Source organism: Cyprinodon tularosa, unplaced genomic scaffold (genome assembly GCF_016077235.1).
Source record: "Cyprinodon tularosa strain WSP-4 unplaced genomic scaffold, ASM1607723v1 ctg15, whole genome shotgun sequence".
Lineage (NCBI taxonomy): Eukaryota > Metazoa > Chordata > Actinopteri > Cyprinodontiformes > Cyprinodontidae > Cyprinodon > Cyprinodon tularosa.
Window position 1 is genome coordinate 1,089,500 of NW_024038331.1, and position 24,520 is coordinate 1,114,019.

The window sequence follows — 24,520 nt, forward strand, 5'->3', positions numbered from 1 at the left end:
TACAAAGTCTGTTACTAAGCAATAAAAAAATACACATAGAAAAATACTCAAAGTTTGTAAGTATGCAATTATTTCTTTGTCATCACTGGGCACTGTAACTTGTTGCAAAATAAATATGAAGAACCTCAAACTAAAGACAGCAGCATTGTTTTTGTTACCAGTTTTCCTATATATTTTATGGTCAAAAAGTCAACTCGATAAAGTCTGCACTTTTTATTAGTTAAATCTCAGTGTTGACAGAAAAATAAACCAACGTTTGGACTTTAAATGTCTAATGATTAAAAAGGTGTACTACCAAATCCCTGCAGAAAGGGAGTTATTTCCCAGGCTACACAAAAAGTTGCTGCAAAAGCAGCCCCTGTCTTCCAGCTATCAGTGCTTTGAAGATCAAAACAAATATAAAACAGGGCTACACATTGTGCAGCAATTATTTTTACAATGTTTCCATATTAACTATATTATTATGTTTTGTATATAACCTTTCCTTTAATTGATTAATCTCTTAATCTTTTAAATCCATATTTATGCATTTTAAGAAATTGTATTTAGCAAATAAAGTACACCTCATTTTTTCTGTAATCTGTTTTCTTTTTTTACATGCTTGGAAATGGGGAACCCCATATTTAAGAAATTTTATTTTTAACACTTTTAAAAGACCTTTAAATTCAACACTGTTGTGTAGTTTTCCATATTGGTACTCTTAAAAAAACTTTAATTTCTCCATAAGAATAAGAAAACATATCTTTTGGGGAAGTTTTCTTTTTAACGTGCTGCACAATGCAACGTGGATCCCGAGCCAAGTAATCTCTAATGAATATGAGTGTTGTTTTTTTTTTTTTATAGTTTGTTTATATGCTAGTGGAGCTGTAACTGATTTCATCAGTGAGAACACATGTCAGCTGCATCTTTCACCATATCGCGTCCCTCTCTGTGCATCAACATGATGATCAACATCTCCAGCGTGTCACAACTCGGTTGATGATACCAAACTAAACATATCCGAGTGTGGTCACGTGGTGCGGCTCCGGTTTCCTCGAAGCGGCTCTGTGAAAAACCACGTGACGCAGTTCTCCGTGGTGTCAGAGTGGAAAAGAAACAGGTAAATTCAGCCTCTCGTTTATTGTCTGAGAGCTAGTTGGCTCCGTTTTTTCTATATTTAATTTAATTTGTTCAACCAAAGTTTTAAAAAAATCACACACTGTCCTGAAGCCGAACAGTAGTTTGACTACAAGGTGTATTGTCGGCTGTAGCTGTGTATAATATTCTTCTGCTCAGTATTGTCTGTTATTTATTTTCATCTTAGCGGCCTGTAGGCCTGTTTTCAGTCTCGGGGGTTTTCCTAACGGACAACCAGTGTTTGAGGATTCACCAGACTTTAAATGTCGCAGTGCACTACCGCTAACTAGCTAACCTAGCTTAAGTTCCACAGACAGCCGAAACGAACGACGTTACTTAGCCTAGCTTTAAGTTATTAGCACTACTCTTATGGCAGCAGGGCGTTTTTTATTTTGCGTGTCTGCTTTGTTTCTTTCTCCGGCTGTGAAATCCTCACACTTCTTTAAGCAAACGAGGAGCTAATTTAACCTGTTGGTTTTGCCGTTAGGCTAAGCTAACTGGCTAAGTGTACTTTGCAGAGGCAGGGTCTGGGATCTCTCCTAGCTCGTTAGCTGCTGAAGTTAGCCTCGTTGTCGCCATGAGGTGAAAACCATGAGAAGCGGAAGCCCACCGAGACTTCACAGTTGGATGTTTTCTCTTAAGGATTAGCTGCTGGGCTAGCAGTTTGACCATGTGGCAGGCTTATCTAAGTAAAATATAATTTCACTATATGTGCGACAGGCCATGGTTGCGGGGTTTGCTTGTGGGCTTGTCAAAACAAGGATTTTACGTAACGTGAACAAGATTAAGTCGTCACTTAACATAGATTGGATAACCATTTCGTTATTATCAAGATGTATGGATTTGTTTGCATCATCTGGCTTTTAATTGCATAATTAATCTAGCCTAAATTCGTACTTGAATGACTTTTAGAGTTATATCAATAAGTATTATGTTATTATTGTGATTCCATCACCTTCCTGTGAGTAAAATCTGGGAGAAAACTGTTTGATTTGGTATATTGCCACCAATGGAATGCCTCCATACTGGTGCTTGGTTTATTTTCCTTAAATTCTTAGACCTAGAATTGGAAATAATCTCTTTAGTTACTTGTTTCTGTCCCAGTTCTCCACATCAATGATTGTGCAGACTCCCTACTGGGTTTCAAGCTTTAGATTAAGCCTTGGACAAAACATTTTGGACAAAATGTTGGAAATGCACCTACCAAGTTTTTGTTAGCCGGTACCAATTTCTGGTTTGCTTGAAGTCTTACTTCTAGATTGGAATTTATGTTGTTCTTATTAATATAACAGAAAATAACACAAATGTACTGCAAATTAAAGCAATACTGCTGTTTTTTTCCATATTTTGTAGAAATGCACTTTAGAGGTCAGACAATATATAAATAATGTCATATAAACATGTTTATAGAAAAATATTTTATGAAAATTATCCAAGGTTATCCCCCAGTACCTTTTTCAAGTATCGCCATAGTGACAGATGTTTTACAACAGTACTATACCAGGAATTTAAAGCTCTGTCAAGCTGAAATTTCTAAAATAAAAATAAAAAATTTCAGTTTTTAAATCCATCAGGGTTTCTGAACTTGAAACTGTCATGTTGGATATGCCAATTTTAATTGATAGGAAAATCAAAACTAGGCACCATATCAATCAAATAAGTAGGCTCCAATATTTGATTGATATTAGCTGCTATTCCCCCGAGTTTTAGCTACTAGTCCTCATTAAGAATTTATTAGCCAAAGATAAAGTGAGAATGCCACTAAATACATCTAAAAAAAAAAGAGTGGTGGCTTTTGCATCATGTTTTGCAAACTGTTAATCTACTAAAATGTATTTAATCCAGAGAAGGAGGAGCTATTCATTAGTGTTGTATCGATACAGATATCAGTATAGGGTGGGGCCCCGATCCAGCACTGAAATGGTGGTATCTGTATCGGCCAGTACCGACAATTTTGAGAGCCAAAAGTATACCCATTCCAGGGGGCAATAAAAAGTTCTACTGGAATCACTTTGTATTAGTCTTTTTCCTGCTTCACAAAGGCAGGCAGCAGCTTGACAAAGCCATGATGGCAATTATTTTACATCCAAGTAGTATGCAGTTCTTCATATATGCACACAGACATCAATTTCATACAGATGGTATTGGCCGATACTGCACAGCCAGGTATAGGGTATAGTATCGCAACACTACTATTCATAGTGCTGTAAGTAAAAAATATACCGTGATAATTTAAAGGGTAACCGTGTTTTTTGCTCGCTTTAATTTTAATGCAATCTTATACAGTATAAAAGAAACGCCTAATAAAGTAACCTTATTAATCATTTTAGTGGTGCATTGTTGCATAAAATATGTCTACAAGTTAAACTTGTAGTGTGAGTGAAGTACAACAAAGTTATTACTTGCATGTTGAAAAATACAATTATTTGCCTGTGTATCTAGCCTGCAGTCAGCTGCTTTACATACCTGTTTTTCATGACTTTCTGAAAGTGTTAATGTGGTTGTGGTAATATGCTTGCGTTAATTTGGCAAACTTTTAACAGAAAAGAATGGATGTGATTCCAAGTTGCTAAATTTGGTCTGCAGTGGATCTTAGAAAAGTTGTCATCTGAACCAATTACTCTTCTTTCCAAGTTTTTTTTCTTTTCTTTATTGAAGAAGTAAACATCCCAGAGACAGACTAAATCTTTAGTATCATCTATATTTTACCATCTGCCTGGGGTGGATAAGCATGATGCACATGTGGAGTCACCTGAAGTGACCGCTCACTTTCTCTTATTGTTTAGGCATGTCTTATACAAAAAAAGCACACAGATGTAAAAGCGCAATCAGCTGATTTAAAATGAGAATAATCAAACTGGAATATTATCTACATACTTTGAAGATGTGTGATGTGTATATTTGATTTATTGCAAAGAAGGGAAAAGTGTGCTTTTATGCTTTTTAGTGAGTTTAGTTCGGTGTTCAAGTGTAGCTTTAAGATTTTGACATGTGAAGCACATTTTAATATGTCGCTGCTTGTGAAGTGCATTTGGCAGAGTGTGTGGTTGGTGTGTAGGGTGACACTAGTTTGTAGCTAGACAGTTTTATTTCAGTTTTTCTGACAAACATTCTTACACCCAGCCAAGAATCTTTCAGTTCTAATGGCTCACTCTCAAGGCCTTAAAAAGATCTTTAAACCATGATTTTTTTTTTTTTATACTTGAAGGAGAAAATTTAACTTGGATTTTGCATTTATTATGTTTTTATTACTCAACAGTGCTTTTGATTTGTTTTGGACTGTTTTATTGTAGTCTCAAGTTGTGAATAATGAAATAAAACATATTTTGCATACATGTACTCCAACATCACATTAATGCTTTGATTCTTTATATTTTCCCTTCAAACTATTTCAGTAACTATAATTGGAAAATTTTCCCCTCATAGGTTCTGATCCTCTGGTTTGATTAAAAAAAAAAAAAACTCAAAAGAAATAAGAGTTGATGCTTACAGAGGTATACGTTACTATTTCCTTAAGTTCTGTTTGATTCTGCGATACTATTTTCATCAATGCAACTGCAGGATATTTTCTTTTGTGTTGTTTACATTTAGAAAAGAAATCTCAATCAATGAAATACCAAATAAGCAAGTCAGACTTCAAAGAATCTGTTTGGCCACTAAAAAACTAATCTGAACAAAGAGGTGCACTTTTCATCTTCATAACACTTCAGTCTTCTATCTCAGCATGTAAAAGTGGTGGTTAAAGACAGCTGAGGTAAATGGGCTTTAGAGAGTTTCCGTCATTGTAAGAGGTAATACGAATGTTCTTTTCTTTTATTGTTGAAGGTCTGTGATCCCAGTTTCTGTGTTGAATATATCGTGAAGTTTATCTTCTAGGTCAGCTTACTGTCAAGGTTTGTTGTTGTGTTTTTTTGTTTTTTTTTATCTTTAGAAAAGGGGAAAAGTGTTAAGTGGAACACTGCTTATATCAATGCTTTCTTCCCCAGCTCTAACAGATGAGCTACCAGTTCAGGAAGTTGTACTTCTGTAACACCCTTCTCCGCTCCTTATCTCCTCAGGTGTTATTCCTTTGTAAATACTGTTATTTGTATATACTGTAAATGATGACGTCCATGGGCGGGAACCGAGCCCGGGGCAGCTGGGAGCAGACACAGGGCCAGACACAGAGCCAGACACAGCACAAGCAGAGGCCTCAGGTACCCCCACTTCAATCCCACCACACTCAATGTTTTCAGTGCTCAGCAAAGTTTCTGCGTTTTTACACGCACAAAATATAGAATCGTTATTTACTTTTGTTTAAATAAGTAGTAATATTATTGCGTCTCAAATTAAAATCTAATTCAGTAATGTTATCTTAGAAATTCCCTTCAAAAAGAGAAACACGCCCAGATTCCATAAACACTGTTGTAGTTTCATGATTTTACAATATAGTATATAATAGTGATGATATTGTCAATGGCTAATGTAAAGAAAACCACGTTGAGTAGAAGGAAAAAGGTAAACCAAAGCCTATCCAAAATTTTTCCCCAGTGTTGTCTTGTCACCTATGAAGGTAATATTTTCGTAAATAAACTGCTGTGCTGCTAATATGCCTTTTGAGTCATGACTTATTAGCTCTTTTCAAATATCAACAAAATATATATCAGCGCTTTAACATTTCTAGATGCTTTTGTCAAATAATTTACAAGCACTGACACTAGTTGTGAAGAAGAACTGAAACATGACAAATCTACATATCTGCTTGTAGTTGTTTGACAAATACACAAAGGTTTTTTTTCAGTAGCTATATACGAAATCAAATTCTGTATTTCAGTGAGAATACAAAGCTGTCTTATGCAAATGTTGTGGATTCTGTTTTGGACAGGCCACCGCAGAGCAGATCCGACTTGCGCAGATGATTTCAGACCACAACGATGCAGACTTTGAGGAAAAGGTTAAACAGGTTAGTTGTTTTCAAATCACACTCTACCAATTACTGCATAGCTTTACAGTTTCCAATCAAACACCTGAACCAAGTCTGCATGTCTCTCTACTCTGGTATGTTTTGTAATAGCAAATCAGTGAGCTACTGTGTTTTTATTTGTTGTTCCTTGAGTAGAAATATCTTTTCTATAGAAAAAAGCCCAAATTGAAAGGTGGAATAATTTCACAGGCCAAAACATTCTTTAAAGATCAAAAATAGCTCAGTTTGTTTTATTACACCAGGGCAATATGAAGGCAGGTTATTAGCTGGTTCTATAGGGCTGAAGAACCAACATACATTTTTTTTTTTTTTTTTGTGATGGCATGTTGTTTTGCTGAATCTGTAGAGACGGATCACATGAATGGAGGCTGCATATTTATAACTTTCCATTTTAGAATTGTGCTTTTCTTTATTTACTACTGGAGTTTCAAAAAGCAGCAGTATGTAATTGTATTCCTTTCTTTTGGTTGCATTTCATACATACCACATGGAGAGGCTTCTTGGCTACATGTGCTGCAGAGATTTTGCTCTCCAAAAAGGATATTACAAGAATGTATCCCAGCTGCATCATCGACTTTATTAAAAGTCTACTATATCCCCATTTCTAGGAAAATGTATTAAAACTCCCTGGAGATGTTAAGCCTGATGTTATGAGAGAAACATAAACAGCCACACGCCTACATTAGCTCACTGAAAGGAGGTATTAACACAAATAAATGGAAGATGTAAATCAGGGATTGTGTTCTAATTGGCCAATTTCTCAGCCAACATCTTTTCTTCAACAAGTAGAGAACAAAGTATTGTTATTAAAGGTCCATTGAAATCACTGCATTTTGATCATATTGGTTCTCATGGTAGAATATGAGCGAAACCAGAATTTGTTTTTAACTGAAACTGGCTTGTCCTTTTTAGTTCTAAATTGAAAATTTGTGCAACGGGAAAATCTGAAAGAATAATATTGTGACAGAGTTTAATAATTTTTTTCCTGTCATTTCAAAAAGTGAAACATTTAAAAATATATTTTTACTATTCATTTCTGGTCATTTTGATGATTCTGGTTTGTAGGTAATGGAAAAAAAACAACAAATTCAGTGTCTCAAAACATAATAAAACTAAAACATCTGCAAAGGTTTCCTGAGCCTCTAAATGGACGGTAGACCACGCATTAATGGGAAAGACTGCTGACAGGACAGATATCCAGACGAAGTCTACAGACACAATTTATATGGAGGGTGAGCAACAAAAGTTCTTTCAATGCAGATGCATTTTATACATGGGCTGAAAGATTCTTAGGAGAACATAATTGGGCTGTTTCTCTGTGCAAGTAAATGTTGCACTAACCCATGCTGCCGAGGAACCAAAACCCGGTTCAATGACCTGACCCAATCAAACACTGCTGTTATTGTTTGATTGGTCAATAAATTAGCCTCACTTGAACCCCCATAGAGAATCTATGGGCTGTTAGGTGGAAGATGAGACACCAGAACCAGCAACAGAGAGAACCTGAAGGCAGCTCATTTTCTGTCAGTTTATTGTTTTTTGTGACCTATTAACATCTTAATTGCAATGAAGAACAGTTTAAGGAATTTCACTGTTATAAATCTACATTACCTTATATAAATATGTAAATAAGTTTGTGATGCAGACATTTGGTTACTGACCTGTTTACATCGTTTGCACATGCATTTCCTGTCCGGGCTTTTTACAATGGAAATAGTGAATGCTGATGAAAAGCAAGCACCAGTTTAGCACCTGAGAGCTGAAATATCTGCCACTGTTGCATTATTGGTGACTTCTAGGAACTAAATTAGGTTTTTTTTTTTGTACACCAGCTTGTGGTGTGTGATGGTTGAAGGAGAATCTGTCAGTAAAAAAAAAAGGAAATAAAGCTTACTAATGCTTCTATTTAGATGTAATATGAATAGAACTATATATAACTCTATAAAGGAACTGCTTGTGAGATAACAAGAAATGTGACTTTTGCATTATTGAGGTAGAAGAAATTAATGTCTGGGTTAAGCTTTGCGGCTCATTGTTGCACTTCTTCCTTTTCAGCTGGTCGACATCACAGGCAAGGACCAGGATGAGTCTATGATCGCGCTGCATGATTGCAACGGGGATGTCAACAGAGCTATTAACGTGTTGCTGGAGGGCAGCCCAGACACTGTGAGTATGCTGTTGTTTCAGATGCACACCCTGGAGCAATCGGTTCTACCCAGACTAAGAAAGCAGTGATTGGGCTAAATATTCTTGTCATGTTTTATGTATTATGTTATTAAAACGGTATATTTTGTCAAAAAGTGTCTTAATTTCTACTGAGAGTAAAATTTTTAATCGAAAGTTATAGATGTTTATAATGCTTAAATGTAAGGGCTGTAAAGATGATCTTGAATACAGAGATAAGATCTGCCGTGGGCATCAAAAGCGGATATCCTGGCTGGCAGAATAATTTTAATATCTTCTGTTTTTCAGGACTCCTGGGAAATGGTGGGTAAGAAGAAAGGGGTGTCGGGGCAGAAGGAAATCAGCCAGGCAGAAACTGGCGAGGAAGGAAAAGAGAACAGAGAGAAAGGTGGAGAGAAAGATGCTGCACGTCGTCGAGGTGGAGCTCCACGCAAGGGCCGTGGACCCAGCCGAGGACGAGAGTGTACGTTTTTTTTTTTTTTTTTTTCTTCTGTTTTTGTCTGTTTATTTTACAAAATTAAGAACATCTTATAAAATATTTCCTTTACATAAAAGTCACATATTTCTGTCTCCTAAGGTAATGTCTTTATTTTTAGGCTACTGCTATTTTTGTTGCCTTAATAATATTACATTTATTTTTCCTTTGGAATTAATTATTATTTTTTTCAGTTTAAATAAGTTGTTTGTTTTTTTGTGTGTGCATATAATCCATTTCACAAGCTCAACGTATTGTAAATATATTAACCTCTTACACCCTAAGGGTGTATAATAAAATTTCTGCCTGACAAAAACACACAAAAGTAAATCACTTATAGCCTCACAGCTATTAGATTTAAGAAGAAACTTTTGGTATGTCTGTAAAGGTAAGATGTCATGAATGGTTTTCTGGTGTCAGCACCATTGTAGCTTTGACCCTGCCTGAAATATTAGGGACAAAATACAAAATATTTTGCATTTTTTGAATCTCGCCAAAATTTTCTTTGAAATAAACATTGCAAAACACTACCAAAATATTATTTATAGCACAAAAAAGTAGTAGACTTTTAAATCTAAATGTTGTGTAAAAATATACCAAATTTGGACTCAATCAGATGAATCATATTTATTTTAGAATGGTATTAGTGAGAAATTTCTTAGGCGGAGGGGCCATTTTGGCACATTTATCCAAAAATGTCACCAAACTGTGCCAAATGTGTTTTTTACATCAATACTGGGGGTTTGTTAAAATTACGAGGTCATGTAGCAGCTGGACCCGCCGGTGGGTCCATAGGGTTCTAGGGGTTAATAGTGTTGGTTTAGGTTTTTTTTTATTTGTGAAAGAGAATTAATCAGATATAACTAGCTGATTGTTTCAAGTATTGCTGTACTTGACATTTCCATTTTTCTTCCCCAAAAACTTACAAATTAAAAACACTCTAGTGTGATTGCAGAAATGTTGCACTGTTTTCATGGGTGAAAGTACAAGCTAAGATAAGGTAGAAGATAAACAAAATATGCTTTACAAAATTCTAAGTCCTTTTGATTTTGCCTTGCATCTCTCCAATAAAATCCAGTGCATAAAAGTTGAACAACTGCAAACTTGCACTTTCTTTTACTCTTCCAAATTCAGGCACTGCTTTTTGTTTGTCTAACTGTCTGGTATTGTGCAGTGAAGGGTTATTTTATTGGGCCAAAACCTGAAATGGTGCAGGGTGTATGATTATTTTCAACACAAATTTTGTGTAAGAAAAAATTAGGAATAAAATATTCAACATAAATACCTTGATCATAATTTTTAAAAATACACAGAAATGCCATAAATGGTAAAGCAAAATATTTCCAGTTTAAGCCTTCTGTCTTAGTTCCAGTGTTTTTCACTATCTGACCCTTTCCTGTCCGTCTCTTAGACTCATTCTGTGTCAATAGTTTTCAGTACTTCCAGATATTGGTCCTATTCTGCTTTATGTGATGCAGTAATTTCCTAATTATCAGTTAAAAATGTATCTTTTTAAAACTGAAATCCCAGATTTAGCTTAGAGGTTGAATTAAAGCGCTGCTCTAAATATCTAATAGGACTGCTGGGTTAGAAACATGATGATGGCTGCAGTTTAGATGGTATGTATTTGTATCTAAATCCAAATGTTTAACAAATAGAGGTCTGCAAAGCCTCTGTTTGTTAAACATTTGCCACGGTGTTTGGATGTATTAAAAGCTGATCACGTATTGCTGACGGTGTTTGTCAGGTTGACATGAGACAAAACTTTAACCTCTTGATCAAGTTGGCTTTGATGTTATTCCTAGATCTGAGCTTGGACTTTAAATGGAAAACAAGATTTTTTTTTCATTACGAGTTGGGTTTTTGATTTTTAAATATTGTAATGGCTGTAATGTTCATTTTGTAGAGGAATGTGTGCACTGCAGAGTTGTAACCAAACACCATCCTGTCTTATAATTACAGTCCGAGGCCAGGAGAATGGCTTGGATGGTGGCAAAGCTGGAGTAGCTGGAAGAGGAGCAGAGCGAGGCAGAAGGGGCAGAGGCAGAGGAAGGGGAACTATTGGTAAATAATCATTTGAAATAAATCACTTCTGAGGAGGTTATGCATCTATGTTGCTTTCCGGAAATATGAGGTTAAGCTTTGCACTGAAATGCTCTAATTTCTTTTCCCCCCAGGAGTATCTGGACGGAGAGGGGGCAGGTTTTCAGCACAAGGCATGGGGTAAGGGAATATCTGTGCTGCTTAAATCCATACAGCTTTCTGTTACTTTCACCTGTTGCCATAGTCACCAGAAAGCATGACCTAAGTCTATTGTTCCGCCTTAATCGAAAGGTGGGGGGCCAGCTTCAGCCAATGAGACGTAACGGCGTGGGCAGAGCATTGCAGAGTGCAGCTTCTAAACATTTCATTCAGGAGGAAACTTGAAAAGATCCACTCTGGAGCCAGTTTAACTTTAACCTCCATCTCTTGCTTTGTCTCTGGGTCTGTGCATTTAAACTGCTACTGGGGTTTCGCAACAGAGGAAGTGTTTCTTTGTGATGGCATTCTTAATAGACATTGCACTATAAATAGATGAAACAGGAAGCAGCAAAGTGATCAGTAATTCGTATAGATCTTTTTTATGCTTTGCCTTTTCGGCCCCTGCTAAAGTCTTGGATGTGTTTTTTAAGATTAAGGTCTGAAGACATGTGGTTTCCTCTCTCTGAATCAAATTCTCTTTCTATCTGAAATGGATATGTTGAATTATTCCATAAAAGCCTCTGTACCATTACCATGGTTATACATTTGCAAACTACTCTGGCTGAGTGGAACCATATAGAAACGGAAAGCCATTCAGCATTGCAAGGATTATCTGAAACGTGTTTTAAGTTGTCCAACAACAGGATGCTGTTACATTATATCTTACAAGATCCTCCAACAAATTTGGAAGTTACTCTGCAGTAAATTTCACTTTTATCTTTTTTGTATAAAGATTTTTCTATGATATTTTAAAAAGGCTTCAGTTTTATTTGGGCTTATAACTCATGATAGCGAGGATAAACCTGACAAAAATGTGGGAAGAAATGTGTGAGGCAAAGCAGCTGGTGTGCAGACAGCTGTGTGACTTTTTTATCAATAGTTACATTTACATGCACACAATTTTTCTGATCGGATCTAAATCTTTATTGATTTTAAGTTTAAAATCTCTGTTTACATGGACACTAAATAAAATGATCTTATGGCATGTCTATAAAGGTATCAAGCTGTCGATCAGATGAAGCCCAACACCTTATATGGTCGTGATCTCTCTGTACTCCTTGGTCTTGGTTGGTGTGATCTTGACTACAACCCTAATCCTATATGTTTACATGACACATCTTTGATCTGATAAGGCCTTCAATCCAATTATGTGTCCATGTAAACATAGCTAATGACTAACATAGCTGCCACCCAATAGGATGTAATAATGGCAAAGTGTGCGGCTCGGTATCATTTCAGATTCTCAAGATGTAATCGATTCTTTTCTGTTTGGTCCAACCTCAAGTGGATTGAGATTGCTGATTATAGAATCTATCAACCCTTTTTTTTTTATCATCACAATGTTTGTTATACTACAACAAAAAAGGCCATTTCTGGTTGTATATATTTATGTTCTGCAGCCAAATTCTAAATACCAATACTATTTTTAATACTACTGTTGTGTATTCCTGTTAGATTTTAACTGCACTATTGTAATCTAGTTAATTCATTTTTAAAGAACTTAATTATATGAAGAGAAGGTTATTTAGATCTAAAATTTAGCATTAAAGGTTATTCTGTTCATGTTGTGCCTAAAGTAAAATTCAACTGGTGTCATGGCTGAGCTGAGGGTGTGTGCATTGCTCGTAGTGCAGTAATTGATGGCTGATTTATTCCAAGTGTTATGAACTTTTCTAGTTTACAAGCAAATGCAATGTTTAGCCAGTTGGACAGTGTCTCACATCAGCAGATGTTCTCACTTGGCCTAAATGAGTTTACAGAAAAAGCTGAAAGGTCACAGTGTCGGAAGCACAGAGGAGGTAAATGATGGTGCCTTCATATTGTAACATAATTATGGTGAATGCCAAAGACCTACATCAAAAAATGCACGTGAACACATGTTGAAATTACTACTGGAAAAAGTTATACCAGAGTAAACTTCAACTTATCAACATTCTGGAGAGCAGCACAACGATTCTATACGGTCAATACTGCATCGTTAAACATTCTCTCCGGTTGGTTGTAGCCTTCAGAATGCTGTGACATGCATAAAAAAATCTGTATGTGCATCCACATATATATTTATTTTTTTAAATGACTGTTATTGTTTGATTTTTATCAGATACTCTCTGTCAGTCAGTCAATTAATTTGATGCATCCTTTTCTTCCTGTAGCTGATGAACTAGAAAGTCTGTGTCTGTTGGGATAAACATGTTTCTCTTCTCTACCACAGCAAAAGCATTTGAACACAACGCAATGGTAATTTCCACGTTACAAGTGGAAAAGATTCCCTTTAGTAGACCACATGAAGGCAGCATTAGACCTTCATCGTAATCATTTTGCATTATTACCATCGCAAGATTTTCTAACGTACAGCTCTGCTCTGTATGTAGAGTTCCTTAGCTGCTGTAAACATAGCACCATGGTTAGTGATTGGTTCATTTCCTCAAAGGGTTGGATCTGCAGTAAAACTGACATATTATTATTATTATTTATTTATTTATTTATTTATTATTATTACCTGCTGTTCTGCTGAGTGTAAAGCAGTGGATCCCATTGTAGGGGGGCTTATCTTATTTGCAGGGGGCTGATAGAAATCAGAATAAATTACCTATTTTGGGAGTTGATTTTTTTATGTGTTGATGGCAATTCTGAAATCTTAAATAATAGTAAATAATTTATGATTTAATGGAAATCTTTGTTGAGTCATTTGCAAAGTTCAATTTATTGCAGTTGACTTTTCCTTAACTGTTAAAAAATTGGGGGGCACAACTTGAGGGTCATGAAATGTTTGAGAACCACTGGCTGACGAAATGGTTTCCTTGATTTCTTACCCACGGTTTGCTGTTCATCGTTTGCCCAAATATTTCAAATACTTCCTCTATTCTACTATTCAGTAGATGTTAAAAGAACATAATTTTAATGTTATTCTACCTTTTTATTTCTATATAAACTCATAAAACGGGGTTTAGAGAACATCTGTTTTTATAATAATTAATACCCGCTTGTAGGTTGTTTTAGTAACAGAAATTAGACTTAGTTTTAAAGAGCTTAAAAACAGTTTCTGTTTATGAACGTGCCTTGACAGTTTTTGCTCTTGGTTTGTCTGCACATTTTCACTTCTCAACTTTTCTCTTTCTTGCTCAGGACTTTCAACCCTGCTGACTATGCTGAGCCAGCCCAGACTGAGGAAAACTATGGAGGTGGCAGTACTTGGAACAACACAGGAAGTGTGGAGTTGGAGGAGGGAGCAAGTAAGGTCATCTATTGGGTGTATAATAGAAGTGTAGCCTGTTTGTCATCTAAATGGTTTTAATGTTTTCTAAAGAAACCCATGCAGTCAAGATTAACATAATTATTTTCTAAATCAATCATTTTTAACCCTGGTCATGCATCACCATCTGCATGCCAAGAAGTGGTGCAGAAGCTTTTTATTCGCCCATTAATGTAAGGAAAATGAAACTCAAAACAAGGGACCCAGAAAAGCTGATAAGCCCATAAGAGAACAAAGGATGATGCATGTTCTGGCAAAATAGGTTCACTAGCCTAGAGTGGAACATAATGCTTGCTGTCTTGGTCATTTAAAGAAGAAAACTGTATCCCTAAAATATTAACTGAAAACTCGCAATAGTATAATGACTCCAAACCTTATAGTACTGCAAGGTTTTATACAACATGTATAAAACCTCCAGCATATTTGGCTGCTGGAGAAATTGTTCAGCTTTGTAAATCGTACAAAAGAGAAAATGGTAATATTTCTGTCTAAACAATCAACTGTAGGACAACTGTTCTGTTAGGCACTCTTATCTGACAAAGTGGATTAAATTTGTTTTTAGGGTTGGAGTATTCTGCAGGAGAGGCAACAAATTACCCACCAAAGTTTGACTCGGCTCCTGGTATCTTTGTTTTCCTCTTGTTTTCAGTCATTACAGAAATCGATTTTTATTAAGTCTGAATGCAGACGGCATTGATCAGATTGTCTCTGGCTTACAGGTCCCTGGAGAGCTGCCACGGAGGAGTGGGGCACTGAGGACTGGAATGAGGATGTGAGTGTTTAAGGAATTCATTGTTCACATTTTATGCTTTACAAAGAGATTTCCTAGTCTCCTGGTTTGCGACCTTCGTAAAAGGCTGCTGTTTTGATAAGATGGTGAAAACCGGATTCTCTCCTGCCTTCTTCACTATCTGGAAAATCCTGGAATTGATTTCAGTATATTTAGGGCCTAAAGAAGCATGTGAAATATTCTTTTCTTGACTTATTCCCCTAACCCCATTATTTGAAATACATTTCTCTCCTCAGTCCTTCATTCCTGTATTTCTCTTATCCTTTGTCTTCCCTTGTTTTTTTATTTCCTTTTTCAATTGTTGAATACCTTCTAGTTTTTTGGCTTCTTTCCTCTTCGTCCTTGATTAATTTCCTTCATTAGTAGTGTTGTGTTTTGCGTTCCTTGGTTTTCTTTTTCTCCTTGTCTTCTATAATTTCTCCCTAGTGCCCCTTTTTGCCTTCTTATTTTGTGTGTTTTTCTTTGTTCCGCCCTCCTTGTAGTTCTTTCTTTCCTTTTTGTTGCTTCCTTGTCTCCTCTCTCTGCTCTTCTATCTTCTTAGCCTACCTTGTCATCCCCTTGTTGCTTCTATCCTTGTTTCCTTCACTCTTACGGTCTTCCTCTTCTTTGTACCCTCCTATCCATCCTGTTTTTTCATTTACTTTTCCTTATTCTTTCTTGTATTTTAACATTTTACAGTGTTTGAATTTTCTTTTCACTTTAACGAACAAAAATTCCTGAAACAAATTTCATCTGGTTGTCTTGGAGTCCCCCTTTCACACAGACACACACTCTTTACCTCCAGATACAAACTGTCTAATTCTCTGATCTTGTCCTCAGCTTTCAGAGACCAAGATTTTCACAGCTTCCAGTGTAGCTTCGGTCCCGGTGCCTCAAGAGAATGTTACAATCACCAAAGGACAAAGGTTTGTTTTTATTTAAGGTTACTGTAGAAAATATATTTGCCCTTCTTTATATCACAGATAACTTTAATGTTTTTCATCTTATACACAAATCTTTTTACTTGAAGAATGTAGGAGAGAAAATATGGGTTAAGGAATTAGTTGCTGACAGATAATCAAGGACAAAACTGCAACTTTCAGCCCTGAAATAATCAAAGCAAGGACGACATATTAAATGTGTTTCTTACCTGTTGCAGGATTGACCTTGCGGTGCTGCTGGGGAAAACTCCTCCATCCTCATCCTCAGAGACGGAAAATGCCCCAATGGAGGCCACTCAGCCCCCCCCTCTGTCCCAGTCTCTGGTTTTCAGCAATTCCAAGCAGGGTGGACCACTTTCCCAAACTTCCTCTAGCAGCCCATATTCCCAGCACAGCATGGTGAGGTCTTGATGATAAAATTGAAGACCAGTCTGATAAACATTTATACAGCCGCTGTGTCTTAAACTGCTGACTAACTAGTGGTGTAATAACTGTTTCAAACTGCAGGCCAGCATGCTTAGTAAAGGATTTGGGGAAGTGGGAGACCCTAAAGGAGGTAACACAAGAACTACTGGTTCCCAGTTCCTGGAGCAGTATAAAACAGCCCAGGCTCTGGCCCAGCTGGCGGCACAACACTCTCAGACCGGACCTCCCGGCAGCGCGCCTTCATCCTGGGATAACAGTGCCTCCACACTGGGGCAGTATGGTGAGAAACGAGTGGAAAATAACTTAAAAATAGAATTCAACCAAATTACTACTGCGTTCATTTGTAAAGTCTTAAATAAATATGACTGTAATCTTTTCTTTTTTTTTTCATCCTGTTATTGTTTAGAAATGAAGACTCAGTCTGAATCTGGGATCCATACACCCTTTACAAAGCGGCAGCCCTACCAGGCTGCCACCTCAACTTCGTCCATGTTGGATGTTTTCCTGCAGGACAAAGGGCTGCCTCCATCCGCCTCAGTCTCATCATCCTCCTTACCGCAGCAAACACCAACATCGCCCCACGTGGTACCGCCACCCGCTTCTTCCCTTCCCAAAATGGCAGCTGTCTCTATAGGTCAGCAGGTCTCCCCTAGTTCCTCCGACGCCCAGGGTTCAAGTCCACTGCCTTTACAGCAACACAAACTCAAACAGCAGAAGAAGAGAACTTCTATTTCAACAAAGGTAAAACCCTTTATTCGCTATATACAGAGTTTCTAGTTCTGAGTAAGCCAATTCATTAGCGCATTTGGCAGCCTACCTTGAGATATACTGCTGCTCCCTCCATTTGCTGTCCTTTGTCAATGGTGAAATTTGATTTGTTCATAATTAATTCTTTTTAATGTTCAAATCGAGACATGTGTAATATTTGTTATTATTGTCATCATGGAAATGGTGGAAGGAGGAAACTAAATTGTCTTCAATATTCGCTCCTACAGTTCAGCAGCCCATAACTGGACGGTTAGATTGATGTCGAATAATCGCAGTATCAGTTGATCTTGCATGTATACGAGTTTGTGGTAGTAATGAGACAAAATGTAAAAAGAGTTAAAGGGGTTGCTACACACTTTGCAACTTAATGAAATATATATCCAAACATCCGATGGAAAATAAATGTATTTTGTAAATATACAAACAAAAATTGACATGGTTAATGTTCTGGTGCTGATTTCATACAGATATTAAGATGCAACAAATGTGCCAGAAAGCAAAAGATGAAGCTTTTTTTTTTTTTTTTTTTTTACCGTCTTCTTCAGCATCATGCTGAGCATCATTGAATTAGTTCCTCTTTACTAAGAGCGTCCCTGTTCCTTCTCAGATTCCTGCAATGGCGGTTGAAATGCCTGGCTCAGCAGACATTTCAGGCCTCAACCTTCAGTTTGGAGCGCTGCAGTTTGGGTCAGAACCAGTTCTACAGGAATACGAGTCCACCCCTGCCACTACAACACCCGGCAACCAAGTTCAGAACAGTCTCTACACAAGCCCAAGCAGGTTGGTAACCTTCAAAATCAAACACTATAAACTTGCCCTGAAGAAGATAATTCTGAGCCTTGTAGTTTTGAACATGTGGTGTTTGGTGTCACCTTGTGTTTCTAATATGAAAGACCTTAAAAAGTATTTTTTTAATTATATATTTTTTTATTTTTTGAGGACTGAATAATTTATGAGAACAGCAAACAATTCTAACTATTCTGACTATTAAAAACTATTCTGTTTTGTTAAAGCATTACTCAGTATATGTCTTTTATTTTTTTCCTGCAAATGTTATTTTGAATTGTGTCAATTCTTTATCCGACTGAAATCTTAAATGTTTTATTTCTTTTTATATTTTGGATGATTTCCATCTGATCTGCAGTGAATCGGCTCCATCAATTTCCAATTCCAGCCAAATGGAAATGTACGAGCAGAGAGCACCTCAGACGCGCCGTTACCCACCGTCAGTCTCCTCCTCTCCCCAGAAGGACGTGCAATCCAAGGTAAAGTAAATATTTAAAAAGGTTTGATTTGGAGCAAGACATGAATCGGTTACAATGCAAATTGTAGTTGACAATAAAGAAATTGATTGATTATTGATTTTTTATTTTTTAATTGAATGGTGACCCTGTATGGACATTATGCTTTGAAATGGGTGGTTTACTGTATGTTCAACGTATTTACTGCTTACTTAATGAACTTGGATCATTCAATGTTTGATCACCAACTCATTTTATTTCATGAGTTTCATTAGTGATCTTGCAGTCATGCTCTGTAATGATCCTTTTTTACTGTCTGGATTTAAAAATTAAATTATTATTAAAAATTGCTTAACCAACTCTAATCGTTAAGTAAAAATAAGATTAAATTCACACATACATTTTCAACCTTTTTTTCTTATGATGTTGTGCTTACAGCTTATTAAAAAAAAAAAAAAAAAAAAAGACACATTACGGTATTGCAGCCAACCAATAAAAATCTTCTTTTTTTTAACAGAAATTTTATGTTTTAATATCCTATTAGGTTATTTGTAATACCTGTGTGTGATAATACAGAAGAAACTTTGCATATGTGTGTTTAAAATGTGAAACATGATGATCATCATTATAACAACCTGGAGATTTTACAGTAAGAAAATCATTTATAGCTTTATAGACTCCTTTAGTTTCTTTGCACTGGAAAACAACAGCTATTGTATAAATAATAATAAACATTTATCCGAGTGTCTTTGGAGGCACACAGCAGCACAAGTTGAATAAAACACCCAAGTGCCCCAGACTAATTAGTTAGTTTAATATGAGCCATAACCTAATTAAATTTTGTTTAAAGATTTGGTGATTAAATTTCAGTGGGCAGTTATAAACGTAAGGCTCTTATTGTGAAGGTTTAAAGAAACCTTTGCCTTTATCTGCTTTTTTGAGATCCTTCCAAGAGGAATAGAAATGTTCATTTACTGTCTGAAAGCTGCACTAAACGAAATTTTGTTTGAATGAAAATAAAAGTTGTCTAAGTTTAAAGACTTCACACAGAAAGCCTCTAGGTGTTCCTTCTGACTATTAGCAGACATCCAGTAGAGTCCTTCTCAGCTCTGACAGAGCTGCAAAGTCAACATAACTACCAAGAGCCTAAAAACTCACACATTTTACTCCTGTGTAATTTCTGAACAAATCAGTGATCTCCATGTTTTTTTTTTTTTTTTTTTTTTTCAGAATGGCTTCAATTCAATACAAACCACTCAGTCTGTTGACGGTAAGCAGTCGTTCTTCTTTATCCTTATTTTTAAAACTGTCAGCAAGGTTCCTGATGAGTCTGAAAGCATTTAAAGCCAAACATTCATGTTTGTATGTTATTTAGGAAAATGGGAAGGAAATTTTATATTTTGTTTCAGCCAGATCAGTTTTCCTTAAAGATATGCATATTTAGGTTTGGTTGGAAATGCTAAATTTCAGTCGTCAACTGCTGTTATTAAGCTTATTGCATATTGCTTTGGAGGGCCTGGAAGCTTAGTAAGCCAAAAATCACATAGACAAGTGAGTAAAGAAAAACATTATTGGATAAGGTTAGGGTATTTATTTATTTATTTTTTTGCTGAGATACATAAGTCATGTTTCAATTAGGTCATTAACTAAAACAATTTATTTAGGTAATGGTTTTAAAGGTTCTTAACATGTTTGGTTAGTTGAACTCATAGAAACAGTGATCAGGTGAAATTACCTTTGCAGTGTTATAAAATATCATTTCATTTCCATCTTCTGTTCCACTCTGGTCTGCAGTATCAGTGAAGCCGCCCTCTGATTCAGTCACGCCTTCATCCATCTCCAGCATGGGCACTTTGACAGACAGTGGCTCAGGCCCCGCCTCCCTGTTGACCGCATCCAATCAGACAAACCTTAGTGATCTGAGCCACAATGAGGACCACCCGCCAAGTTCCATCCCCCCTCCTCAGCATAATAAGTAAGCTGAAGTTCAGTTGTGTATCCAGGATGGAAAACACAGTAGAGGTAGTGTCATGTGACAGATTCTCACCCTCCAAGTTTGTTTCCACAGCTCCCACCCATCACAACAGAACAGTCTTGCTCCATCTTCAGTTCGAACATCAAGCTCAAGCTTACTGGTGAGCTCCTTAAGCCTCAACTCAGTTTGATCTTCTCGGATTAAAATAGACAGTTTCTTAAAAAACATCTCTTCCTCTGTTTTTGCTGCAGTTTAATGTTGCTTAAGGCCTTTTTTTCATTGCTTCCTGTTGTTCCAGATGCAGCTTCACTCTAATGGATATTTAATCTCATAAGTTAATTCTTCTGTCTCAACAGCATCCCAATGTAGACAGCGACTTGAGCCTGCACTCATCCTTCTCTTCCACCGTCTCGGCTGTGCCATCCTCATCAGTCCCCCCCTCATCTTCCTCCATGGCTGGTGCACAGATGTCTCTGGGAGTACCACAGGCCTCCTCGGTGGGCCCTGCTACGGTCTCGACTCCCTCGGCCCAAGGACCCGTCAGCAGTCTGGCAATGGGCCTCAACGCTGCCTCCATGGGGGCACCGACAGCAGCCCCCGCCTCAATCTCAGTCTCTACAACATCATCGACCGTTCCCTCCTCAGCAACCTCTTCCACACGCAGCTCTGCAGCTTCCTCAGGTCAGCAGCAGATAAAAAATCCATGCTTTGTTTGTGATCCAACAACAAACAGCAGGGATTAAAGTATTCTGACCCCAGCCAGATTTTCGGCTCATAGTGATTGCCCGTAGGTGAAAAAAAAATGACTCAAATAAATTGAGGGTAAATGAATAAAAAAAGACAATCAAAATCTATCTTGCGTTTGTCAGCCAATGATAGCAAACGAGCGATCTGAAACTAACAGTATTAGCCAATCAGAAGAAGAAAGGGTCGGGTGGAAAGCATTTACTTCCTCTCGTTTCTTGCTCTAGTTGCCAGATAGATTGGAGGAGCTGGAGGAGACAGCGCGAGTTGATAAGCTGTTTAGCAGCTGGTGCAGGAAGTTAGGTGAACCAGGCGCTTGCTTCTGCACGCTGGTCTCCAGGAACGCTTGGCAGCAAAACTGGCTATCAGAATAAATGTGGTGTATGCAAGTGGATACAGATGCACTTTGAATGTCATCTTCTGGTCGTTTTTGGTATTGGATTTTCAAAAGTCAAATTTAGTCTTCAATCATTCATGCAATCTCTGATCCCATGCCCCCGCACCCCCTGGCATGGCTTGAAAACACACACACACGTGCAAAACATCATATAACAAGTGAATTGCTTTGAAGATTGTTGTAATAGGATGACATTTAGAAATTTAAAGCCTGTAAGGTGTTTGATGTTCTCTTTTTTTTTTTTTTTTTTTTTTTTTTTTTAAGTAAATGTAAGTTTTTGACTTTTGTTGTTGCAAATGAGGCTGTTTAGCATTATTATAACTTAATAACTGGTAATAATGACTTCTTTCTTTTCAAATCCGTAAAGGGAAAGCACCTCCAAATCTGCCTCCTGGTGTACCCCCTCTACTGCCCAACCCATACATCATGGCTCCAGGACTACTGCATGCTTACCCCGTACGTTTTACTTTAATTGCATCATGATAAACTATTCATATCTCCTTAGTTTTTGTTTCTGTCCTATATACATACCTAAAACAATTTGTATCACTTCCTTACAGCCTCAGATGTATGGCTACGATGACCTACAGATGTTACAAACAAGAATACCATTGGTGAGTTTCACTTTTTCCACATTTAGCTGTTTTAAAAATAACATGCATACCTTACCGAGTACAGCATAATTTCTGCTCTCAACCATTTTTTTTTTGTTTGTTTTTATTTTTAGGATTATTACAGCATTCCCTTTGCGACTCCAACGACAGCACTAACTGGCAGAGATGGTAGTCTGACAAACAACCCATACTCCGGTAAGTTGGCTTCTAGGAACTGAATAAACTGTCTAAGCTTTTAATAATTTTTGGCCTTTTTATAACTTTTATTAATTTCTTGCTAAATTGACAGGATAACAATTGTGATATTCACAATAGTGGATAGTTGTTTTTTTTCTGGGTCTTGTAGGTAATTTGGTTTATTATTATTAGTATTATTATTACCGTATTTTCACGACCATAAGGCGCACCGGACTAAAAGGCGCACTCTCAGTTATGTGTCCCATTTCTGTATTTAACACACACATAAGGCGCACCGGACTATAGGGCGCGTTTTTTATATACAGGTACAAGTCCTCTACTACCTTTAAATACCTCTACTGCGTATTTAAAAATACAGCGGGGGCAAAACTGAGTATGACTGTGCTTTATTCATGTATTTATTACAAAGTATTAATCAAACCTGGCAGCTGGCCGTGAGACAGACACATCGCTGATGACACAGCGCTGTGATCACTCCTAAATTAACTTAAAATCCTGAAACCTGCTGACGGAATATGTTCGCTTTTATTGCCGGTATCCTAGTGCCTGCAGCTAAAATTATTTAGATGAAAAACACCTGCCAGCAGCCGCGGTGAACCCCAGGCTGCCCAGCCTACAGGCTGCTGATGAAGAGATTTCTGCTGTCAGCGCACCGCTGGTATGTGGGGGTCTGAGCGCCTCCGACAGAAATAGATAATCTGGATGAACTGACTGCAATTATTAAGTTTTCAGGTGGCCTTTCTCACTTAAAAACATATTAAAACTACTTTATTCCCACTGATCACAGCAAATATAGCTGCAAGATTTAGATTATTTAGATGAAAGAACACCTGCCAGCCACCGCGCTGAAGAGGAGGAGGAGACGCGCCCGCGGCTGTTGAATTAAGTTTTCAGGGAGAAAAATACAGCGGGAGCAAAACTGAGTATGATTGTGCTTTATTCATGTATTTATTACAAAGTATTAATCAAACCCATCAAAGTCATCATCCTCTGTTTCTGAATAAAACAGCTGCGCTAAATCAGACATGCCAGTTTCCCCTTCTTCGCTGTCAGTCACTTTCCGTGCAGCGCAGCTCCTCAGAAATAATGCCGGCTTTTGCGAAAGCTTGAACAACAGAGCCAGCAGACACAGTCCATCTACAATCCATCCGCAAACAGTGGCGTAACTTGCCCGGCGCTGCCTTCTTATCCTGAAACTGTGGTCTCCGTCGGTCATCCATCGCTCCCACGCCGCTCGCAGCCTTACTGTGAACGGCCACTTCAAACCGATGTCGAGCGGTGGAAGCTCCTTTGTCAGACCCCCCGGGATAACGGCGAGCACAGCGTTCATTGATTCACCTTTTTTTCACATCGGCTGTGAGATGGGCACGCAGCGATGGTGATCCGTGGAAAAAACCACCTAGTCTTCTCAGATACACCTGCCTTTCATCATCTCCTCATCGATCCAGCCTTTTCATTTGCGTTAATATCATATGTCATCAGAGCGCTGTACTGTCTCGCTGGCAGCTCCCAGATCAGCTTCTCTGATTGGTTGATGCGGCGCGTCCAGCAGCAAAACTTAAATTTTTCCATGTCGAGCAGCAGCAGCGCGTTGGCGGTGCGTCAGATCGTTAAACGCTCCCGACGTGCTGCACCAAAACGCGCTGCAGGACCTTTTGCTGCACCTATATGCGCGTCAACCATTGACTTTGCATGTAAACTCGCTGCTTCTGCTGCACCTGCTGGGTCCGGTTCACACCGATGTCGAGCGGTTTGAACAGCGAGCACAGGGTTAATTTGTTTCCCCATGTTTTTCACATCAGCTGTGAGATGGGCACGCATGGAGTTACATATTAACAGCGATGGTGAGGGGTGGAAAAAAAACACCTGGTCTCCTTACATTCAGCCACTCTTTCATCATCTCCTCAATGAGGTGGTCTCAAAAGTCGCAGTTAAAACACACATAGGGCGCACCGCACCATAGGGCGCACCGCACATTTTGAGGAAAAAAAAAGACGTTTAAGTGCGCCTTATAGTCGTGAAAATACGGTATAATTGTTATAGGGCCTTTGCACCAGATCTAGCTGGTTCTGTAGAAGAACTGCTTTGCTTTTCCACCAAGAACCAAGCTGGAACAAAGTTTTAATTGTCTTTAATCAAATAACGTTTGTCCATCACCTTGTTTTGTTTTGTTTTGTTTTGCACTTAAAAACTGTAATGCATTAAGTAAATTTTA

At 37.7% G+C, this 24,520-nt stretch overlaps 1 protein-coding gene across 2 annotated transcripts in view; it reads left to right on the forward strand.

Annotated features, from left to right (window-relative positions):
* Positions 1 to 950: 950 nt before the first annotated feature.
* The window catches only part of ubap2l (ubiquitin associated protein 2-like), a 37,098-nt gene continuing 13,528 nt past the window's right edge, over positions 951 to 24,520 (forward strand). For both annotated transcript variants that reach the window (XM_038279318.1, XM_038279319.1), the window contains exons 1-23: positions 951 to 1,099; positions 5,175 to 5,312; positions 5,981 to 6,058; positions 8,135 to 8,245; positions 8,552 to 8,726; positions 10,701 to 10,802; positions 10,916 to 10,961; positions 14,106 to 14,212; positions 14,795 to 14,854; positions 14,952 to 15,004; positions 15,842 to 15,927; positions 16,161 to 16,341; positions 16,450 to 16,648; positions 16,775 to 17,109; positions 17,744 to 17,916; positions 18,281 to 18,401; positions 19,608 to 19,647; positions 20,172 to 20,352; positions 20,446 to 20,512; positions 20,709 to 21,033; positions 21,861 to 21,949; positions 22,054 to 22,107; positions 22,221 to 22,302. In XM_038279318.1, coding sequence (XP_038135246.1) covers positions 5,217 to 5,312; positions 5,981 to 6,058; positions 8,135 to 8,245; positions 8,552 to 8,726; positions 10,701 to 10,802; positions 10,916 to 10,961; positions 14,106 to 14,212; positions 14,795 to 14,854; positions 14,952 to 15,004; positions 15,842 to 15,927; positions 16,161 to 16,341; positions 16,450 to 16,648; positions 16,775 to 17,109; positions 17,744 to 17,916; positions 18,281 to 18,401; positions 19,608 to 19,647; positions 20,172 to 20,352; positions 20,446 to 20,512; positions 20,709 to 21,033; positions 21,861 to 21,949; positions 22,054 to 22,107; positions 22,221 to 22,302 — 2,761 coding nt within the window. In that variant the 5' untranslated portion in view covers positions 951 to 1,099; positions 5,175 to 5,216. The remainder of the gene's footprint in view (positions 1,100 to 5,174; positions 5,313 to 5,980; positions 6,059 to 8,134; positions 8,246 to 8,551; positions 8,727 to 10,700; positions 10,803 to 10,915; positions 10,962 to 14,105; positions 14,213 to 14,794; positions 14,855 to 14,951; positions 15,005 to 15,841; positions 15,928 to 16,160; positions 16,342 to 16,449; positions 16,649 to 16,774; positions 17,110 to 17,743; positions 17,917 to 18,280; positions 18,402 to 19,607; positions 19,648 to 20,171; positions 20,353 to 20,445; positions 20,513 to 20,708; positions 21,034 to 21,860; positions 21,950 to 22,053; positions 22,108 to 22,220; positions 22,303 to 24,520) is intronic.